The following is a 21,604-nucleotide window of genomic DNA, read 5'->3' as shown; positions in this document are numbered from 1 at the left end:
CACTGCTCCTCTCCTTTGGGTCTTGGTTCAAGCAAAGCTTTGTTTGTGCTCTCCAAGACTAGGGTTTCTGTTTCCCCTAATCCTGTGGAAATCCTATAATCCAATCCTCCTGGACTTCAAGGTCAGATTCCCTGGGGTTCCCCAAGCTGGGGAACCTGACATGGGGTTCAGAACCTTCACAACAGTGGGAGAACGTCTTTGGTATTATTGTTTTCTAGTTCGTGGTGGGTATGGGATTTGATTTGATTGTGACTGCACTCCTCCTGCCATATCCTGCGGCTTCTTCTTTGTCTTTGGACATGGGGTATCTTTTTGATGGGTTTCAGCATCCTCCTGTTGATGGCTGTTCAACAGCTAGCTGCGATTCTGGTGCTCTTGCAAGAGGAGATGAGCACACATTCTTCCACTGTGCCATCTTGAACCGGAAGTCTGTTGTACACTTCTACTTCTGTAGGGCCATGGTTAATTTTATTACTTTTCATTTAAGCAATGCAGTTGATTCTTGAACAAGGTGGAGGTTGGGGTATTGTGCCCCCTGCAGAGTCAAAAATCTACATATAATTTTATAGCTGGCTCTCCATATCTGTGGTTCTACATCCAGGGAGTCAATCAATTGTTGATTATGTAGTAGAGTATTATGTACATATTGAAAAAAAAATCCATGTATAGGTAGATCTCTGTATTACTTTAAACTTGTGTTGTTAAAGAGTCAACTGTATCTATCTTTTAAAGAAAACTTTTACTCTTCATTCCTTTATGTAGATCCAAATTTCCATCTGGTATCTTGTCTCTTATTTTTGAAGGACTTCCTTGAACACTTCTTTTAATATGAGTCTGCTGGTGATGAGTTATTTGAACTTTTGTAAGTCTGAATTGGTCAATTTTAGCACAGTTTTTGAAAGATATTTTTGCTGGGCATAGACCTCAAGTTTGTTTGTTTGTTTTCCTTTTAATACTTTGAGATATTGCTCCACTGTTTTCACATTTGCATTGTGTCTGATGAAAACTATGCTGTCATCTTTGTTTCTCTATATGCTTTGGGTTTTTTTGCCCTACCTTTAGTATTTTCTTAATCTCTGGTTTGAAGAAATTGAGTATTATCTGCTTTCACGCAGTTTCTGGCATGTTTCTTGTACTTGGTGTCCAGTGAGATTCTTGGATCCACGAGCTTATAGTTGTCATCAAATTTGAAATTTTCTTCTGCCATTAAGTATTTCTTCAAATGTTTTTTTGGTCCTATACTCTGCTGTCCTTTGGGGACTCCAGTTACACATATATCAGATCATTTGATGTTGCCTACAATTCCACAACTCACTGTAGAGCTCTTCAATCTTTCAGTGAAGTCCCTCACATACAAATGAGTTCCATTCCAAGAGCATGTTCATAAGTCCAGTTTGTAAGTTCAACAAAGTTAGCCTAGGTATCCAACTAACACAGTCAACTATATAGTCCTGTACTGTGATAGGTTCATAACAGTTTTCACATAAATAATACACAACAAACACAAAAAATAAGGAAAAAACCTTTAATCTTATAATACTGTCCCTTAAAAAGAATAGTAGTACAACAGCTGGCATACAAGGCGCTGGCATCGGGTGGACAAGAGTTACTGACTACAAGAGAGAGAACGATGAGAGACAGTAGAGCTGAAGGATCAGCAGTAACAGGAAATGGAGGGCAAGCTGGAATGCCACTCACACGTGATGCTGATGGCACAGATCCCAGTTCACACGGACCCTCTTGAAAAAACAACCCAGTGACGTCTGGGTAGTAGGTCTTTTCTTCTTGTCAGAGATGACACAGTCACACTGGATTTCATTCTGAAGGGCAACCTTCGTGTACCACTCTACACGTAGGTCCCATGCCTCAAAAACATCTAATCTATTGCTGGACCAACTACTTCACTGCTGTTTTTATGTTTGCTTCTGGGCATCCTAGGCTTGAAGTAGATACTGTTACTATTCTATTTTCTATTTAGTAAAGTACACAAAAGCAAACCACTCACAGAGGATGCAAGCACGTGACAGCGAACACTAGACAAGTGACCTAACTCATGTGACTGGACATGTGAATGCATGTTCATATCTTTGAAAGCTCACAGCTTGAAGGTCTGTATGTCGGGAACTTACTGTGTCGTCTCACTTTGGATAGTTTCTGTGTTTTGTCTTCAAGCTTATGAATCTTTCATTCCGCAATGTCTACTCTACTGAAGAAGCTGAAGCTGAACGGTTCTATGAAGACCTACAAGACCTTTTAGAACTAGCACCCAAAAAAGATGTCCTTTTCATTGTAGGGGACTGGAATGCACAAGTAGGAAGTCAAGAAACACCTGGAGGAACAGGAAAATTTGGCCTTGGAATGCGGAATGAAGCAGGGCAAAGACTAATAGAGTTTTGCCAAGAAAATGCACTGGTCATAGCAAACACCCTCTTCCAACAACACAAGAGAAGACACTACACATGGACATCACCAGATGGTCAACACCGAAATCAGAATGATTATATTCTTTGCAGCCAAAGATGGAGAAGCTTTATACAGTCAGCAAAAACAAGACCAGGAGCTGACTGTGGCTCACATCATGAACTCCTTATTGCCAAATTCAGACTTAAATTGAAGAAAGTAGGGAAAACCGCTAGACCATTCAGGTATGACCTAAATCAAATCCCTATGATTATACAGTGGAAGTGAGAAATAGATTTAAGGACCTAGATCTGATAGATAGAGTGCCTGATGAACTATGGAATGAGGTTCATGACATTGTACAGGAGATAGGGATCAAGACCATCTCCATGGAAAAGAAATGCAAAAAAGCAAAATGGCTGTCTGGGGAGCCCTTACAAATAGCTGTGAAAAGAGGAGAGGCGAAAAGCAAAGGAGAAAAGGAAAGATATAAGCACCTGAATGCAGAGTTCCAAAGAATAGCAAGAAGAGATAAGAAAGCCTTCTTCAGCAATCAATGCAAAGAAATAGAGGAAAATAGAATGGGAAAGACTAGAGATCTCTTCAAGAAAATTAGAGATACCAAGGGAACATTTCATGCAAAGATGGGATCGATAAAAGACAGAAATGGTATGGACCTAACAGAAGCAGAAGATATTAAGAAGAGGTGGCAAGAATACATGGAAGAACTGTACAAAAAAGATCTTCACGACCCAGATAATCATGATGGTGTGATCACTAATCTAGAGCCAGACATCCTGGAATGTGAAGTCAAGTGGGCCTTAGAAAGCATCACTACGAACAAAGCTAATGGAGGTGATGCAATTCCAGTTGAGCTGTTTCAAATCCTGAAAGATGATGCTGTGAAAGTACTGCACTCAATATACCAGCAAATTTGGAAAACTCAGCAGTGGCCACAGGACTGGAAAAGGTCAGTCTTCATTCCAATCCCAAAGAAAGGCAATACCAAATAATGCTCAAACTACCACACAATTGCACTCATCTCACATGCTAGTAAAGTAATGCTCAAAATTCTCCAAGCCAGGATTCAGCAATACATGAACCGTGAAATCCCTGATGTTCAAGCTGGTTTTAGAAAAGGCAGAGGAACCAGAGACCAAATTGCCAACATCCACTGGATTATGGAAAAAGCAAGAGAGTTCCAGAAAAACATCTATTTCTGCTTTATTGACTATGCCAAAGCCTTTGACTGTGTGGATCACAATCAACTGTGGAAAATTTTGAAAGAGATGGGAATACCAGAGCACCTGACCTGCCTCTTGAGAAATCTGTATGCAGGTCAGGAAGCAACAGTTAGAACTGGACATGGAACAACAGACTGGTTCCAAATAGGAAAAGGAGTATGTCAAGGCTGTATATTGTCACCCTGCTTATTTAACTTCTATGTGGAGTACATCATGAGAAACGCTGGACTGGAAGAAACACAGGCTGGAATCAAGATTGCAGGGAAAAATATCAATAACCTCAGATATGATGATGACACCACCCTTATGGCCGAAAGTGAAGAGGAGCTTTTTAGCCTCTTGATGAGAGTGAAAGAGGAGAGTGAAAAAGTTGGCTTAAAGCTCAACATTCAGAAAATGAAGATCATGGCATCCGGTCCCATCACTTCATGGGAAATAGATGGGGAAACAGTGGAAACAGTGTCAGACTTTATTTTGGGAGGCTCCAAAATCACTGCAGATGGTGACTGCAGCCATGAAATTAAAAGACGCTTACTCCTTGGAAGGAAAGTTATGACCAACCTAGATAGTATATTCAAAAGCAGAGACATTACTTTGCCGACTAAGGTCCGTCTAGTCAAGGCTATGGTTTGTCCTGTGGTCGTGTATGGATGTGAGAGTTGGACTGTGAAGAAGGCTGAGCACTGAAGAATTGATGCTTTTGAACTGTGGTGTTGGAGAAGGCTCTTGAGAGTCCCTTGGACTGCAAGGAGATCCAACCAGTCCATTCTGAAGATCAACCTTGGGACTTCTTTGGAAGGAAAGATGCTAAAGCTGAAACTCCAGTACTTTGGCCACCTCATGAGAAGAGTTGACTCATTGGAAAAGACTTTGATGCTGGGAGGGATTGGGGGCAGGAGAAGCGGACAACCGAGGATGAGATGGCTGGATAGCATCATGGACTCGATGGACATGAGTCTGAGTGAACTCCAGGAGATGGTGATGGACAGGGAGGCCTGGCGTGCTGTGATTCATGGCGTCGCAAAGAGTCCGACACGACTGAGCGACTGAACTGAATCTGCTGTTAATCCTATCGAGTATGTTTTTCATCTCAGACATTGGAGTTTGCAGAGGTTTAATTTGAATCTTTTTGTTTCTTTAATCTTTTAATGTTCAAGCATTTCTCTACTTCCTGGAACATGTAGAACATAATGTCTTTGTAAATCAAATCCTATCAGGTGTTATTTCCAACTGTGTTGCTACTGATTTTCTCACTATAGGTTGTATTTTCTTTTTCCTTTGCATGATGGATAATTTCCAACTGATTAGCAGATACTGTGAATTTTACTTTATTGATTCCAGATATTTTTCCATTTTTATAATATTCTTGAGATGTGTCCTGGGATCCACATAAGTTACTTAGAAATTGTTTCTTTAAAAGTTTAACTTTAATTACTTCTATTTATTAATAACTTTTATGTTTTAATCTATATTAGGTGAGACCAGAGAAATCTTAATCCAGGGCTAATTTTGTCCCACTAATACTACGTTGTCTTAAGTACTCTGATGCCTTGTGAAGTATGAGGCCTTCCTCTGTGGCTGGTGGGATTATAATATATTCCCAGCTTTGTGTGAGATATGTTGAAAGTGTACTCTGTTCCATTTTGGTATTTATACCCTTGTCTTGGGTTATCTTACAGGCCTTCAGGAAAGTCTGCACATTTTCAGCTCTCTTTTCTTCAGCACTGTGTCCTAAAAACCCTTATTTACATTGGCCTATCCAGATTCTTGTCTCCATCTTCTCAACTTAAGAGACCCCTGGTCTCACCTGGATACCTGCCCATTATACCTGAAATGTCTCCAGAGATTATGGCCAATTATACGGCGCATCTCATTTGGTTTTCCCTTCCTCATAGATCGCTATCCTGAAACACCTGATGTCGTGTCTGAAATCTACTGCTTCATGTAAATTGTCCAGATTTTTTGTTGTTTCTGGTGAGAAGACAAATGTGGTTCTTTTTATTCCAACCTGATTAAGAAGCCTAGTATTTTTTCTTTTTGCAGTGATGATTATGAAAGTATTGTGAGAGTACATAAATTCCTCTGTAACTCCCTCCTCGCATTCCTCTAAAAAAATGAATGTTCCCCCCTACTTATAATTGTAGCAAGGTTCACTAGCTTCTGTAGCTAATATTGGGGAAGGGAGGGTTCATGGATATAATGTTTAAAATCTTGATTTAGAACAGTATATATTTTCCTTTTTAAGTTATCTGTTAATTCTGTCCTCTTCATTTTAATGTTTAATCATTTTGTCTCATTAATTTTAGCCTTATTTTTCAACTTTCATGTTTATTTTTTAAAAATAAATTACCTTCTTGGATTATAAACTGAAAGCAGAAAACATAGCAATGTAGGGACAACCGTGTACTCAGTTCATACTTTAAATGGGTAATAGTTGGCAATAAATCTTCCCAATGCCCACGTTCTTCTTCCAACCAGCTGGGTCTGCATTAGCTTTCCAGGCTTCCTTTCCTATTTTTCCAACATCAAACCCTCTAATGTCAACAACTCTATAGAGCTACCACTTTTCCTGTATTTACAACACTGGAGAGCCATGGGAATGGTGTTTTAAACTCATGTTACATACAATCTAGGCTAGTGCTGTCTAAAAGAAATACAACAGAAGCCATATATGTAATTTAAGTTTCCTAAGTAATGAAAAAATTAAAAAGTGAAATTAATTATAATAATGCACTTTATTTAACCCATTATATCCAAACCATTAACATGTAATAAATATAAAAACTTACTAATTAAATATTTTACTTCATTTTGGGGGTAATTATCAAAATCTGATGGGTGTACATTCAATATGCATGTAGAAAACAGAATTTATTCTTATCAGTAATACTGGATATGTACTGAGTTACATTGAATGTTTAGCTGAAAAAGTGGATTTCCATAGCAAGGTTGTTTCACTTACCCATGAGAGTTTTCTAAATTAAACTCTTTGTGTCTCCACGGACTGTAGCCCCTCAGGCTCTTAGGTCGATGGAATTCTCCAGGGAAGAATAAATTTAAGGCCTTCTCATTTCGTTTTTGAGCCTGCACACTTTCTGATTTTTCCCATATATGTATTTGGTTTTGAATGTCCTAGTCACTCCCTTCTCTAGGCGACCTTCCCCACCCAGGGATTGAACCTTGGTCTCCAGCATTGCAGGTAGATTCTTTAGTCTGAGCCACCAGGGACTTAGTAGCCACATTTCAAGTGCTCAACAGCTACTGTACTGGCCAGCACAGGTCTCAGAACTTTATGAAGAGCTACATATCATATAATTCCCCATTGTATTTATGCATGTACCCTCTCTATCTCCACACACACTCAAAAACACTGAAGTTCTCATAAAAAGATCTCACAACAGGAAGGGATATGTCAAGAATTTCAGCTCAGGAACAAACTCACAAAATACTGCCTTTTTACTGCCTTTGACAAACAATCATACTGCCTTTAAAAAATAAGAGAGGATTCTGGGAGGATGGCAAAGCAGGAAACACTAGGACTCTCTCCCCATTTAAGACTACAACTGGCAGAATTCCTCTGACATATCTGTCTTAAAATTCTGAAATTGACTGAAGGTTTACAACTTCCGGAGGAAGGCTTGGAAGGTAAACTATGGTTATTTTTGGTCAGTCTCAGCTCTTAGCACAGTACAATCCCCCATCTCCAAGGCAGGCAGCTGTGCATATGTTCCCGATGCAGTTTGCACACATCCAGGATGGGTAAAAAGGACTCTGTCCTCCAAGTATTGGGAAGTCATATTCTAACTGGTGATAGCTGCTAGAAGGTCCATTGTTGTTGCACTTCCACCCATTGTTGTAACCCTCCTCTCCTATGGCTGAAGGGACCTTATAAGGGATTTAAGGTGTCAGTGCCCTTTTCTCCCTCCCTTTCATTTTTTTCTTTCTCCCATTTTGGCAGCCAGACATCAAAAGACTAGGACATTTAAAACCAAATACATATATGGGAAAAATTAGAAAGTGTACAGGCTCAAAAACGAAATGAGAAGACCTTAAATTTAAACCTGCAGCTGATCCTTGGAACAGAGACAACCCATAACAATAAAATAGTAACAACAAAAAACTTCAGGTGAGAGGGAGAATCTGATTTCCAGGGATAACATTATTAGATTCAAATATCTAATTTTCAACAACAACACAAAGCACGCAAAGAAATAAGAGAGTATGGCCCATTGAAAGGAATACATAAAGTCAATAAAAACTATCCCTGAGAAAGACCTAAGTGCACACCTACAAGACAAAATCCAACATATGCATTAACAATGCTCAAAAAATACGGAAGATGTGGAGAATGTCAGAAAAACGATATAAGAAATCTAGAAATAGACTTTCTTGGTGGCACAGTGGATAAGAATCCACTTGTCAATGCAGGGATGAAGGTCTGATCCCTGATCCAGGATCTGTGGAGCAACTTAAGTCCATGCTCCTGAGCCTGTACTCTAGAGCCCATGAGCAGCAAGTACTGAGCCCACAGCAAGTGACTACAGCCTGCGGGAAAGACTAGAGATAATTCAAGAAAATTAGAGATACCAAGGGAACATTTCATGCAAAGATGGGCTCGATAAAGAAGAGAAATGGTATGGACCTAACAGAAGCAGAAGATATTAAGAAGAGGTGGCAAGGATACACAGAAGAACTGTACATAAAAGATCTTCACGACCAAAATAACCATGATGATGTGAGCGCTCACGTAGAGCCAGACATCCTGGAATGTGAAGTCAAGTGGGCCTTAGAAAGCATCACTACAAACAAAGCTAGGGGAGGTGATGGAATTCCAGCTTAGCTCTTCAAATCCTAAAAGATGATGCTGTGAAAGTGCTGCACTCAATATGCTAGCGAGGAAAACTCAGCAGTGGCCACAGGACTGGAAAAGTCAGTTTTCCTTCCAATCCCAAAAAAAGGCAATGACAAAGAATGTTCAAACTACCACACAACTGCACTTATCTCACCCACAAGCAAACGAATGCTCAAAATTCTTGAAGCTAGGCTTCAATAGTAGTCACCTGAGAACTTCTAGATGTTCAAGCTGGTTTTAGAGAAGGCAGAGGAACCAGAGGTCAAATTGCTACCATCCACTGGATCATTGAAAAAACAAGAGGGTTCCAGAAAAATACCTACTTTTGTTTCACTGACTACACTAAACCCTTTGACTGTGTGGATAGCAACAAACTGTGGACAATTCTTAAAGAGATGGGAATACCTGACCACCTTACCTCCCTCCTGAGGAATCTGTATGCAGGTCAAGAAGCAACAGTTAGAATCAGACGTGGAACAATGGATTGGTTCCAAATTGAGAAAGGAGTATGTCAAGGCTGTATATTGTCACCCCGTTTATTTAACTTACATGCAGAGTACATCATGGGAAATGCTAGGATGGATGAAGCACAGGCTGGAATCAAGACTGCAGGGATGAAAAAAAAAAAAAAAGACTGCAGGGAGAAGTACCAATAACGTCACATATGCAGATGACACTACCCTTACGGCAGAAAGCAGAGAGGAACTAAAGAGCTTCTTGACAAATGTCAGGGGAGTGAAAAAGCTGGCTTAAAACTCAACATGCAAAAAACTAAGATTATGGCATCCGGTCCTATCACTTCATGGCAAACAGATGGAGAAACAACGGAAACACTGACAGACTTAAGTTTCTTGGGCTCCTAAATCACTGCAGATGGTGACTGCAGACATGAAATTAAGACACTTGCTCCTTGGAAGAAAAGCTATGATAAACCTAAACAGTATATTAAAAATCAGAGACATTACTTTGCCAACAAAGGTTCATCTAGTCAAAGCTATGGTTTTTCCAGTAGCTATGTAATGGCATGTGAGAGTTGGACCATAAATAAAGCTGAGCACTGAAGAACTGATGCTTTTGAACTGTGGTGTTGGAGAAGACTCTTAAGAGTCCCTTGGACTGCAAGGAGATCCAACCAGTCAATCCTAAAGGAAATCAGTCCTGAATATTCATTGAAAGGACTAACACTGAAGCTGAAACTCTAGTACTTTGGCCACCTGATGTGAAGAACTGACTCACTGGAAAAGATCCTGATGCAGGAGAAGGGGGATGACAGAAGATGAGATGATTGGATGGCATCACTGACTCAATGGACATGAGATTGAGTAAACTCTGGGTGTTGGTGATGGACAGGGAAGCCTGGCGTGCTGCAGTCCATGGGGTTGCAAACAGTCGGACACAACTGAGTGACTGAACTGACTGACCATGTTTGTCAACAGAAAATGGTCAGTTCTTCCCCAATTATTTATAGCATGAAATAATCACAACCAAAATCCCAGTAGAGTTTTTTAATAGAAATTGACAAGCTGACTCTGAAATCTGTATGGAAAAGTTGTGATATGTCTTGCTTTACATAGAACAAGTTTACCTTTCCTCACACATTCCTAAATAAATCTTTTAAACTACAAAACTATCCACATTTATAACTAGACAAATAAGTATCATTTCTAATGAGACAAAGAATACTTCTTGAGCATTCCTGAGGCTTGATAGGTTTCCACCAACCCTGTGAAACTGAGGTTGAGGTTTTTGGGTAATTCTAAAGTTGGCATTTAAGGCCAGGTACGTGGACTACCGAGGTCATCTTTCCCTCTTTACCACGCTGCTTTCCCAGCTCCCCAAAGACAAGGACTAAATTTAAAATTTTTCACTATGTCTAACACATACATCTTAATAAAAGCTGACATTGGTAAAATAGAAGCCGTATCTTCCCAAATTCACCTTACCAAGTATATGATCTAAAGAATAAAGCTTTTCTTGGGAAAATCCTCCCTTTCCCACTCCACTCCTACCATCTCTGGTTTAGTAACACAGTTCATCAAAAGGAGGCACTTGTTATTAATAACTCTCCCTCGCTCCTCTGCAATTTCTCAGCCAAGCAAAACATCTCAAACTCAGATGGCCCTGGGAATGAGGGTACTCTGCCAGTACTCCAGAGACAGTAATTTCTCCAGACATGATGATCCAGTATCATTTTTCTCAAAAATTATTTTAACTAAGGAAGTTTACTGTTTTATATAATAACATCGGTCACATCATTTTGTTTGTATTCCCTCATATAGATCCAAGTTTGCCAACCTTCTCAACTATGGCATTTGACAAATCTTCAGTAAAACAACTAATCCCCTCCAAGTTTAAGGGGACAAGTAACCCTGTTCTGAGACTGTACTCACTTACAATGCTTTAGCTCTAAGTAACAGAAAACCCAATCAGGAATTTTATTCTCTCACATAAGAAATTAGGTGGCAAGGAAGTTTCAGAGTTGATTAATTCAGTGGTACAAGTTCATCAAAGATCAAATTCTTCCATCTTTCTCCTCTAGCATCCTTAGGATGTTAGGAATCATTGTCTCATAGTATCCTCACAATAAGCCTGTGTGTTTCATTAATGCTGCTGCCTGATGGTTGCCTGGTATGAGGAAAACAATTTTCTCACAAGTACTTTGAAGGCAATTTAAAATTACCTACAGTTTTTTTTAAATGTGCATATTCTATGATCTAGCAATTCAACTTCTAAGAATTCATCTCAGGAAATGTTAAGTGGACAAAAACAGGCACAAAAATGTCAATTACAATTTTTTTTTAACAGCAAAAAATAAGAAACAGCCTAAAATACCTATCAATAGGATGTGACTACTTAAATTGAGAGACTCATATATTAGAATACATCACAGCTGTTTAACATGGAACTAGGTACAAGTTTTGTTGGTAAGAGTGAAGCTGCAAAGAGCATGTGTACATAGATAAAGATACCTATGACACTACAAACGCAACAGGGAATTCCTGGTGGTCCACTGGTTAGGACTTTGTACTTTCACTGCCAAGGGCCCATGTTCAATACCTGGTCAGAGAACTAAGAGCCTACAAGCTGTGTGGCAAGCCCCTAACCCCCTCCCCAAAAGGCTACAAAAGCAAAAACAGATAAATTGGACTGCATCAAAATTTGGAACTGTGTATTAAAAGACAATCAACAGAGTGAAAAGGCAGCAAATATTTGCAAATCACTTAAGAATATGTAAAGAACTAGTACAAATTAACAACAACAAAATAACCTATTTAAAAATGGGAAGAGCACTTTATTTAAGACATTTCTCCAAAGACATACAAATGACCAATAAACACATGGAAAGATACTCAACATCACTAATTATTATAGAAATGAAAACCAAAGCCCCAACCTCACAACCATTAGGATGACTGCTCTCAAAAGCAAGTTTTGCCTCTGTAAGAATCCACAAGGTTGCACAAGCGGAGTAGAAGCATCAGACCTTTTGCAATTTGCCCTACAAGGAAATGGTACAGCTGCGCAGGGCCCAGCAGCTGCTGAGCCAGGCCTGGCGAGGAAGCAGCACTCCCTGCTACAGCACCTATGTAAGGCCGAGAGGGAGGCACCACCCAAGGAGAAGCCTGAGGCGGCAAAGACGCCTGCAGGACCCGATCATCCCGCCTAAGACGGGCAGCATGGTGGGCATCCACAAGGGCAAGACAGTCACACAATCACCTACACAGCCGGGCCAGCGTGGGGACCACTCCTCTGCTTCATCCCCTTCACGTAGCCTGCCTGGCCAAAAAAGTCAGACTTCTCTATTAAAAAAGTTGTTTTACCAAGGAAGTGAAGAAACTGAATCCTTTGTGCACTAATTATGAGAAAGTAAAATGGTGAAGATGCTGTGAAAATAGTATGATGGTACCTCAAAAAAAAATTGTAAGCATATGCTCAAAAGAACTGAAAGTGGAGTCTCAAGATGCACAGCAGCACAAGTAAAAAAGTGGAAGCAACCCAAATGCCCACTGACAGTTAAACGTATAAACAAAATAAGGTATACATACAGGCAATACTATCCATCCTTGGAAAGGAAGGAAATCCTGACACATTCTCTTTATATGAGGTACCTAGTCAAACTCAGAAACAGAAAGAATGATGGTCACCAGGGGCTCAGGGGAGGGAGGGGTGACAAGTTCTTGTTTAATGGGTCTAGTTTGATTTTTGTAAGATAAAAAAAAGTTCCAAATATTGGCTGTGTAACAATGTGAATATACTTAACATTACTGAGCTGTACACTGTTAAGATAGCAAATATTATATGTGTATATTTTACCAAAATTAAAATTTTTAATTAAAAGAAATTTTAAAGTAAAAACACCAAAATGAGAAACCAAGCTATACACATTAAAAAAGAGCTCAGAAGGCATCCAACTCCTAACCGTGGTTTTTCATGAACACTGATGGGGAAAGGGGGGATCTGTTCTCTGCTCTACATCTTTCTGTGTAGTTTCAAGTTTTAAAAATTTCACTTGGTATGTTTTTTCCTATGTGGTTATGATTAGTTCTAGTAGGAATAATAAATTATGGAATAATTAATAAGGAAAAAGATCCTGGGTCAACCAATTAACAGGAGATGGTGCTGTTAGGCTTTCCCCCAGGAAATGCCTGTTGCATTTCCTGGGCAGTAATGCCTTAGTCCAAATTAGAGAGCCACTCTCTAATCCTGAGACTGACAAATGTGACTCAAGAACAGCTAGTGCCTGCATATACAGAATTCCAGCGTTTTCCAACTATTCTGACCCTTCTTTCCCCCTGCTTACTACTAACAGAACACCAGGCCCGAATCAGCACTTACTGTCTCAGAGGCTATTCTCCTCCCATCCTTCACTTCAACAATATTATGAGAGTTACTGAGTGGTTAGCAACACCCCTTCAGAAACCAACCATTCCAGAAAAATAACTGCTCAAATACCAAGAGCTGCCAAGAGCAGATTCCCGGCAGCACATACTAATAACCTTAATGAAGCAGAGAGCAATGCCTTCTATAATATAAATTCTGGTTGGAAGAAAAGATCTACAGACTGTGGAAAAGTACAACTTAAAAAGCAAACACCACAGGTTCCAGTACAGCAGGAAAGCAAGCAGGGATTTCTAAATACAGAGCTCAATTTTAAGAGTTCACTGTACCTTTATTTCTCACTATCATCATTTGCTCTGTCAAAAATAGACACTTCCATGTCTTGAGCCATTCAGAATAAGCCACAGCAGGAACAGCTTTGCTTACATAGGGTGGGCAGGTCAGAAAGGCAGCATGGGGAAAAGAAAAAGCAGCCAGCAGGTTTTCTTAGGGATTATATTGCTCCAGCTTTTATCCTTCTTCTCAGCTATTTTGGTGCCAAGAAAGCTGCAGGGAGGTCTTTGCTCTGCTCTCAAAAAGCTTTTCACCAGAAAGGCTGAGGCAGTCTCAGGGCTGCAACGCCCTCTGCCGCTTGAGGTTTCCTTTGCCTGCTAAAGCAGGTTCAATAGAATTTCCAACTTAAGATATGTTAAAAGAGCAAAACCAGCCCTTTACTCAGAAAACATGACCGAAAAGGCACAACTTTAAATAGAGTGGGACAGCTAAAATGCCGAGGTCTAAGTTGGACTGATTTCTACACTCACCTACAAATCTTCTCTACCTCACAAAGTGATTCTTTTACTCAGTTTAAAGAAAAGTTCTGTATCACCCTTACAGGCATCTGGAAAAACAAGAACTGGACTTTTTGGTTCTTCCTCAGCTACCCTTAGTAACACTGCCCATTATCAGAATTTAAGGCAGGTCTTATTCATCTTTCAAGATTCAACTTAGATAATACTTAGTACCTGGTATAAGTAATACTTAGTACCTGGTATCGAGGCTATGTTTGTGCGTCTGTTTCACTGTATGTATTCAACTAACAGCAGATGCTCAATAACCATTTAATAGAAGAATTCTAATCAAACAACCCTGATATATTGGGGGAAGCAAGAACTAACGACATAATTAGGAAACAAGCAATTACTGGGGGAGGAACCAAAATCCTTGGAGATAAGAGTATGAGAGGTGTTTCTTCAATTAACATTCTATTATTCTGCCTAACAGTAGTTAACCAGTGTTTCCTATGGGTCTTTTTCAGATTACCAATCTCACAAAGTCTCCCTCTGGTTAGCTCTTAACAGAACCCCTTTTTAATTAAAACTTCATTCTTTGTCTATATCCAAATATTCCTCACATTCTGATCTTAGTGATAAAAGAATACACAAAGACCTCACACAGTAACTCTAACAGAGTGCTAAGCAGATACTGAACCCTTATAATGTTCTCAACATAATGCGGCTAGAAGCCCTGGTGTCCCAGCTTCCAGAATTAGAACTGATGATGAAAACATATATTAGCACCATAATCTTTACTTTTGTGAACGCTCCCTTGCTACACCACCCAGTATCAGAAGTCATATCAGGTAGAATTCCTTGTCTTTGCCTTAAGGATCTACAAATCCCAGTTCTGTGAAAAACAAATGTTCAGGGCAAGTGCCATCCCTCCGAAAACTTTAAAATAAACACTAACAACTAACAGCGACATTACGTAAAAACTCTGTAACTGGACAGAAAAAATAAGGTAAATATTTTGATACAAACAGTCCCACAGCATTTATTGTCGTCTGGTAATAACATAAGGGTGAGCAGAACAATATGAATACACGTTTTAGAACTGCATCTCTAACAAAGGACACCTAAAAAACCCAATCGTTTGGTATTGCCAAACAATTTCTCACTTCATCTGTCACTTCTAGTTGGAGACACTTTGGAGCAGAGTAATGTTATCTCCTTTTAGCATGATCCGACCTGCAACACAGAATTAAAAAAAAAAAAAAAAGAAGCAGCAGGCATTAATAGTCACTCAGAAAACTAACTTTTAGCTTCAGAATTTTAGATCATTCTTGAGTGATTCTAAAAATGCTTTCTCGTCTGTGAAATTATGTGACATTTTCCAATGTTGAAAGGCTGTGCCTATCAGAACATATTCACTTTTTCCAACAATAACCTAATGAAGGCAGAGAAATGTTATTTTATGAAAAATACAGTTTCTGTAGACTACGTCAACTATCCCAACATTTCCTAAAGCTGATTTTGTAGAAGCTGAGAAATGAGTTTTTTAGGAACTGCAGCATACTATATGGAGAAGGCAATGGCAACCCACTCCATCACTCTCGCCTGGAACATTCCATGGATGGAGGAGCCTGGTAGGCTGCAGTCCATGGGGTTGCGAAGAGTCGGACACGACTAAGCGACTTCACTTTTACTTTTCACTTTCATGGAGAGGCAATGGCAACTGGAGAAGGCAATGGCAACCAACTCCAATGTTCTTGCCTGGAAAATCCCAGGGTCAGCGGAGCCTGGTGGGCGGCCGTCTATGGGGTTGCACAGAGTCAGACACAACTGAAGCAACTTAGCAGCAGCATACTATAACCTCATCTTAAGAGTTCTTAATAAGGATTCCACCCTGTGATATACAAACTTGTTTAAGTTTTACCTAACACTGTCTAAATCTGTTTGAGCAAAGGACACTCTTCCTGAGAAATATCTATAAATATCTGCAGGAACACTGGTGTTCAAAAGAACCGTTTGAGAAATGTTAATCAACACCATCAGTAATTCCACAAGAAGTAATATTAACCTGTTTTACAGAGTTGATATTACCATGAGCAATCAATACTTTGCAAATAATTTATAAACAATGTCAGTAAGGTGAGCTTGCACTTCCTGATAAGACACGTTTATATTTGAAAAATCCAGGCTTTCAAAAAGCCTAGGCAGGAAGAAGCTAAGCAAAACATTATACCACTCTCAGAATCTACTTTGTACACAGCTAGGATAAGGCTCAAGAGAATCCTCAGGGACTGGAAAAAAGAGGCACTTGAAAACTACCACTTTTAAAAATACTAGTGAGCTGTCAATTGGGACATTAAACGGTTAAAGACAAAATGCCTAAATAAACCTCAGCTTAATGGAATTTTAACAGAAATTATTTAAGCCTTGAGGAAGCCATAAATCCTAAAGAACATGGGTCAAGAAACTGACTTCACTATTCAAATATTTTAAAATCTCTACTATGTGGCATGCACTAAGTATATTAGGGAGCAAAACAGAGAGGACTCAGGCACTAGTGGAGCATGTGGTCCAGTGGCAGACACTAACAATCCCAAAAATGAATGTTTTACTACAAATTCAGCACAGCATACCCTCCCTCCATCCCCACCCCAAGCAAAACAAAACCTAACCCTGGCAGGAAGTGGTATTTGACCTGAGTCCCAAAGACACAGGGGATAGCACACACACAAATTTATGACGAGACAAACGTGCAGATTCCAAGAACTGAAAAAAGTGTGGATGATCCTCAGAAAATGAAGTACAGAGTGACACAAAATGAGCAGAGGGAGGTAAAGCCAGATCATGAAAGACTTTGACGGATACATTAAAGATTTTCTTATCCTATGAGCGACAGGAAGCCACCAAAGGATTTCAAGCAAAGAGATAACAAATTCAGGTCAGTGTTTTAAAAAGATGACTGGAGTCTACAGAGCAAATTGGAGTTGCAGAGAAATTTATTAGTAAACTGAACAGAACTGGTCCCATTTGCTATGGCAGGAAACACTAAAATAGCTCTAAACAGTGTGTCAGGCCTTGGAATTGAGTTTGATTCTGATATGCTAATTTTGAGGAGCCTTTGAGACATCCAAGCAGAAATACTGAAGAAGTTGAGAGAGATCTAGGGCTACAAATCAACATTTGCAAGTCAACATATAAATATAACTGTTAGTGCAGTCTTGAGTACCTAGGAAAAATAACATTGAGGACAGGAGGACTGAGAACCAAGACTTAAGCAACTCACACATTTAATGGCTGGGTTCTAAAGAATGAATATATAGAAGTGGAAAAGGAACAACCAGTAATGAAAAGTGAAAAGCTGACTACAGTATCACAGAGCCAAATGCTGTTTAGAGCTCAATAAAACGGGGACCATTAGATTTAACACCATTAGCCTTTGGTAACCTTGGTGAGAGCTCTCAACTGGAGAGACAGAAGTAGAAATGGAGCGAGATAAACAATAAGTGGCAAAAGATGATTAAGAATATACTGCTGCTGCTGTTGCTAAGTCACTTCAGTCATGTCTGACTCTATGCGACCCCATAGACAGCCTCCCACCAGGCTCCCCCGTCCCTGGGATTCTCCAGGCAAAAACACTGGAGTGGGTTGCCATTTCCTTCTCCAATGCATGAAAGTGAAAAGTGAAAGGGAAGTCACTCAGTCGTGTCCGACTCTGTGCAACCCCACAGATGGCAGCCCACCAGGCTACTCTCCCAAATAATTTCTCAAATACAAACTAAATCTAAACATGAAATAAGTTGCAATTCATTCAATTCTGCAAGTGAATAAAAATATCTGTAATTCTTCAAGGCCATCTATATTCTTACCCAGTTGTTTTCTTGACTTTGTTTTAGAATGAATCTCTTCTGCATCATCTAATACGAGGTTCATATACTCATCAAAACCCTAGAAAAATAAGTCAATTGAGTGTCATCTTCATGTAAAATCATATCCAAACCGTTCTAAATTAATATGGCAATATATAAAAACGCCAAGTTCAGAAATTCATCTCTCCACTGATCTTCCAGCTGAAACACCACATCTCAAGCCTCTTCTTCTTATTTTTTTTGGGAGGGGGAGTGCCCCACACAGCTTGCAGGATCTTAGTTCCCCAACCAGGAACTGAACCCAGGCCACAGTACTGAAAGCCTGGAACCGTAACTACTTTGCCACTAGGAAACTCCCCAAGTCTCTTTTTAAATAACAACGAAAGAGGGAATGTACTTCAGATTACTTCTGGAACTTTGGGGACTTTAGACTTCATTAACTATGCCAAAAAGTCATCATCCACATCTTTTATAACCTACTCAGTTTTCCCATGTTCCCACAAAGACACTGTCATTACCAACCACCAAGCTTGTTTTCTTTATAACATTATTTAAGTTACTATGCTACCTTGGACATCTTATTTAACTACCCCACCCAGTTCTATTCAGGTATCACTAACCAAGAATTCTCATCTTTCTCCCTTCTCATTTCTTATGACTCCTCTTTTAAAGACTAATACTGTTTAGTTATCTAATAAAATTAATTTTCCCTCTCTTTTGTGAATTACCTAATCCCTATTAAGTAGAACAATGAGACAAGGACAGTGAGTCCTGAAGGACTTTCCGTGGGTTGGGTCTTTGATTTTTTTTGTATATTGCTCTGTTGGCCATCTTTTAGGAAATTTTTTCTTTGAACAAAATGCTCTGATATAAAATATCCTGGGTACTTACAATGATACAGCCCTCTATCCGCATATTCACTTGCTCATAAAGCCACACCTGAATCCGCGATCTCTGAAATAATCAGAAAAACGAAAATGTTAAGAACTAAGTAAACAAAGTAAACACTTTGGTCAAACAACAGACAAATATGGCTCCTAAAAAACTCTGACAAATAAAAGCCAAGACAAGTTACTTACCAGGAAACATTCTCACTTAATAAATGTTACACTGAAACTAATAATAATATTCCTGTGTTTTTGACTCAATCATATTTCTGTTGCTTGTAGTCTCTATATATTTAGAGTGAAAATTTGTGACAAGATAGCAAAAAGGGCTTCTTTCTTATCTACCAGAGCAAACTCCAGCTGCAAGACAGTCTTCTCTAGCATCTCAGTTTTCCACATCTCACACCTAATAACCAGGAATGCGTAAGTCGGGTCCAACTCTTTGCAATCCCATGGGCTGTAGCCTGCCTCCTCTACCCAAAGGATGGATTCTCCAGGCAAGAATACTGGAGTGCGTTGCCATGCCCTCCTCCAGGGGATCATCCTGACCTAGGGATGGAACCGGAGTCTCTTCTCATCTCCTGCACTGGCAGGCAGGTTCTTCACTACTAGTGCCACCTGGGAAGCCCTAATAACCAGCAGTGAGACCCTCAATTCCTATGATTAAAAATTACAACAGCTTGAAATTAATGCTTTTCTATTAAGTTGTCACATACTAAAATCAGAACCACAGGAAACACATTTTCTTTCAGGGATAAATACTCTGCTCTGCCAAGTCAAATTTTGAGTTGATAAAAATCCCTCCAAAGGAAAGGGAGTAAAAGGGTTCACTAAATCCTCCGAACCTATCCCTCCAATCTTCCTCTTCCAGTGTCTTTTCTATCAATAAGTGTGTCTCCACCTCCCAAAGTGCTTAACACACCACCTTATGACCTAGTAAAAGCTGACTGAAATTTTCTTCCAGTGTCTCATCCTGAGGTGCCATGGAAAGGGTCCAATGTTCCTGCCATAATCCCAAGGAAAGTACCAATACCCAAGTGCCACTATCATATCAGCCAGTAATTACTTTTCGAAATTATTAATTTTGGTCTTGCAAAGTTCTTTGCACAGTTCTTTGCATGCTTGGAGTTGGCATGGCTGTGTTAGGGGCTCAGTCATGACCACCTCTTTGAGACCCGATGGACTGTAGCTCTCCAGGCTCTTCTATCCATGGAATTCTCCAGGTAAGGATGCTGGAGTGGGTTGCCATTCCCTTCTCCAGGGGATCTTCCCCACTCAGGAATCCAAGCTGGGTCTCCTGCATTGCAGGAAGATTCTTTCCCGTCTGAGCCACCAGGGAAGCCCATGGCATGGCTACATACCATTTTGTCACTTTAGAGCTTTCCTGGCACTGGTTCTCCTCAAATGCCCTCCCAATCTCCAGTTTCATTTTTTGACTCTAGAACGATACAAACAGCCAAATAAATTCACCTTTAACTTGAAAATAAAACAGAGAACAACTTACATTTTGCAAGTATCTGAAGATGAGATTCTGCAGCAAGAGTTAAGGAAAAAAAAACACACACACACACGCCAAGCATAGACTCTGCTTCCTGGAACTCGTTAAATCTACCCGCATCTCATTTTTCTGACCGCGAACTCTGTGCCTAGGCAAAGAAAGTGCCCAACTAGGTACCCACTGTTGCTGTTCAGTCGCTAGGTCCTGTCCCACGCTTGTGACCCCATGGACTGTAGCCCCCCAGGTTCCTCTGTCCATGGGGCTTTCCAGGCAAGAAGTCTGGGGTGGGCTGCCATTTCCTTCTCCACGGGATCTTCTTCACTCTGGGATCAAAACCCCGTCTCCCGTATCGGCAGACGGATTCTGAGCCACCTGGCAAGTCCAAACACCCATCAGGACATCACTAAATACTGTAAAGGAATAGCTCCCCACTCTCATCTTCCGGGAGTTTCTTCCGCGCCGAGGTCTCCCTCCGGGTGGAACGCGGTAACACCCGCTTTCAGTCAGTATATAATTAAAGTCGTCTTCCCCGCTCACCCCACCACTACCGCACTCTCCAGCGCAGGGTCTGCCCGAGCCCACCTCCCGCCCATAACTGGTTCTTCAACTCCCCGCGCTTTCTCCTAGCCTCGGCCGCCCCAGGGGCTCATGGGATGAGCGGCCGCACTCCGCTCCCTCGGGCCTACTCCGTCTCCTCCTTCGCCCCTCATTTCCCGGCCCAAAGCTGCTAACGCTCACGCATCGAGCAGGATACGATGGGCTGCACCATCACCTTCTGCACCTTCTGGCCCTGGCCCCGGTACGCCATGCTGGAAGCTCACAAGCACCACACCGCTCCACACTCTCTCTCAGAAAGCAACTTCCGGAACACCGAACCGGAAGCGGAAGTGCGCCGTGCTCAGGCGGCGACGTGGGCGGTTCCTGGAAAATACCTCTCTAGCCGCAGGAGTCGGTTATTTCGGTGCTCCAGAGCGTCCCGGGGAAGCCGCACGGCAGCGACTCCCTTTCGGAAAGCGAGTTGTTCCTGCAGCGCCACCTGGAGGGAGGCTGGAAGGGGAGCGCGGCTTCGGTTGTGCGGCCGCTGCGGCTGCCCATCGCGACTTCGCTTTGGAGTCGGTTTTACGAGCCGGATCGTTCCCCTGCGTACCTCCTCTGAAATTGTGTGGTTCAGTGGTTTTTCTAAGGCCTGCTTCCCTGGGATTTAGGCTTGACAGCCGCGTCGTGGTGGACAGGGTAGGGCCGCAAGAA

At 40.8% G+C, this 21,604-nt stretch overlaps 1 protein-coding gene across 3 annotated transcripts; it reads right to left on the bottom strand.

Annotated features, from left to right (window-relative positions):
• Positions 1 to 11,767: 11,767 nt before the first annotated feature.
• SNRPE (small nuclear ribonucleoprotein polypeptide E) lies at positions 11,768 to 21,371 on the bottom strand. Of its 3 annotated transcripts, none has more exons than XM_069545180.1 (5): positions 21,111 to 21,371; positions 20,363 to 20,389; positions 18,863 to 18,925; positions 17,972 to 18,050; positions 11,768 to 15,341 (listed from the first exon to the last, which is right to left on the bottom strand). In XM_069545180.1, exons 1-5 carry the CDS (start codon positions 21,162 to 21,164, stop codon positions 15,286 to 15,288), a joined length of 279 nt encoding a protein of 92 aa, XP_069401281.1. In that variant the 5' UTR covers positions 21,165 to 21,371; the 3' UTR covers positions 11,768 to 15,285. The 3 variants fall into 3 exon arrangements, with proteins under 3 accessions (XP_069401281.1, XP_069401283.1, XP_069401284.1); XM_069545182.1 differs by lacking the exon at positions 21,111 to 21,371 and adding an exon at positions 20,768 to 20,991; XM_069545183.1 differs by lacking the exon at positions 20,363 to 20,389 and having other exon boundaries at positions 21,129 to 21,245.
• Between the last annotated feature and the right edge of the window lie 233 nt (positions 21,372 to 21,604).

The sequence above is a fragment of the Ovis canadensis genome, chromosome 12 (genome assembly GCF_042477335.2).
Source record: "Ovis canadensis isolate MfBH-ARS-UI-01 breed Bighorn chromosome 12, ARS-UI_OviCan_v2, whole genome shotgun sequence".
Classification (NCBI taxonomy): Eukaryota; Metazoa; Chordata; class Mammalia; order Artiodactyla; family Bovidae; genus Ovis; species Ovis canadensis.
Note: the sequence above shows the minus strand (reverse complement) of the source record. Positions and strands in the feature narration are given on the sequence as shown.

Coding starts and splice junctions, on each gene's coding strand:
- SNRPE (XM_069545180.1), bottom strand. CDS start 21,164: ATGGCGTACCGGGGCCAGGGCCAGAAGGTGCAGAAGGTGATGGTGCAG. Junction 20,390..21,110: donor AGGTGATGGTGCAGCCCATC/GTATCCTGCTCG, acceptor CTCTTGCTGCAG/AATCTCATCTTCAGATACTT. Junction 15,342..17,971: donor AAAGTCAAGAAAACAACTGG/GTAAGAATATAG, acceptor TCTGTGTTGCAG/GTCGGATCATGCTAAAAGGA.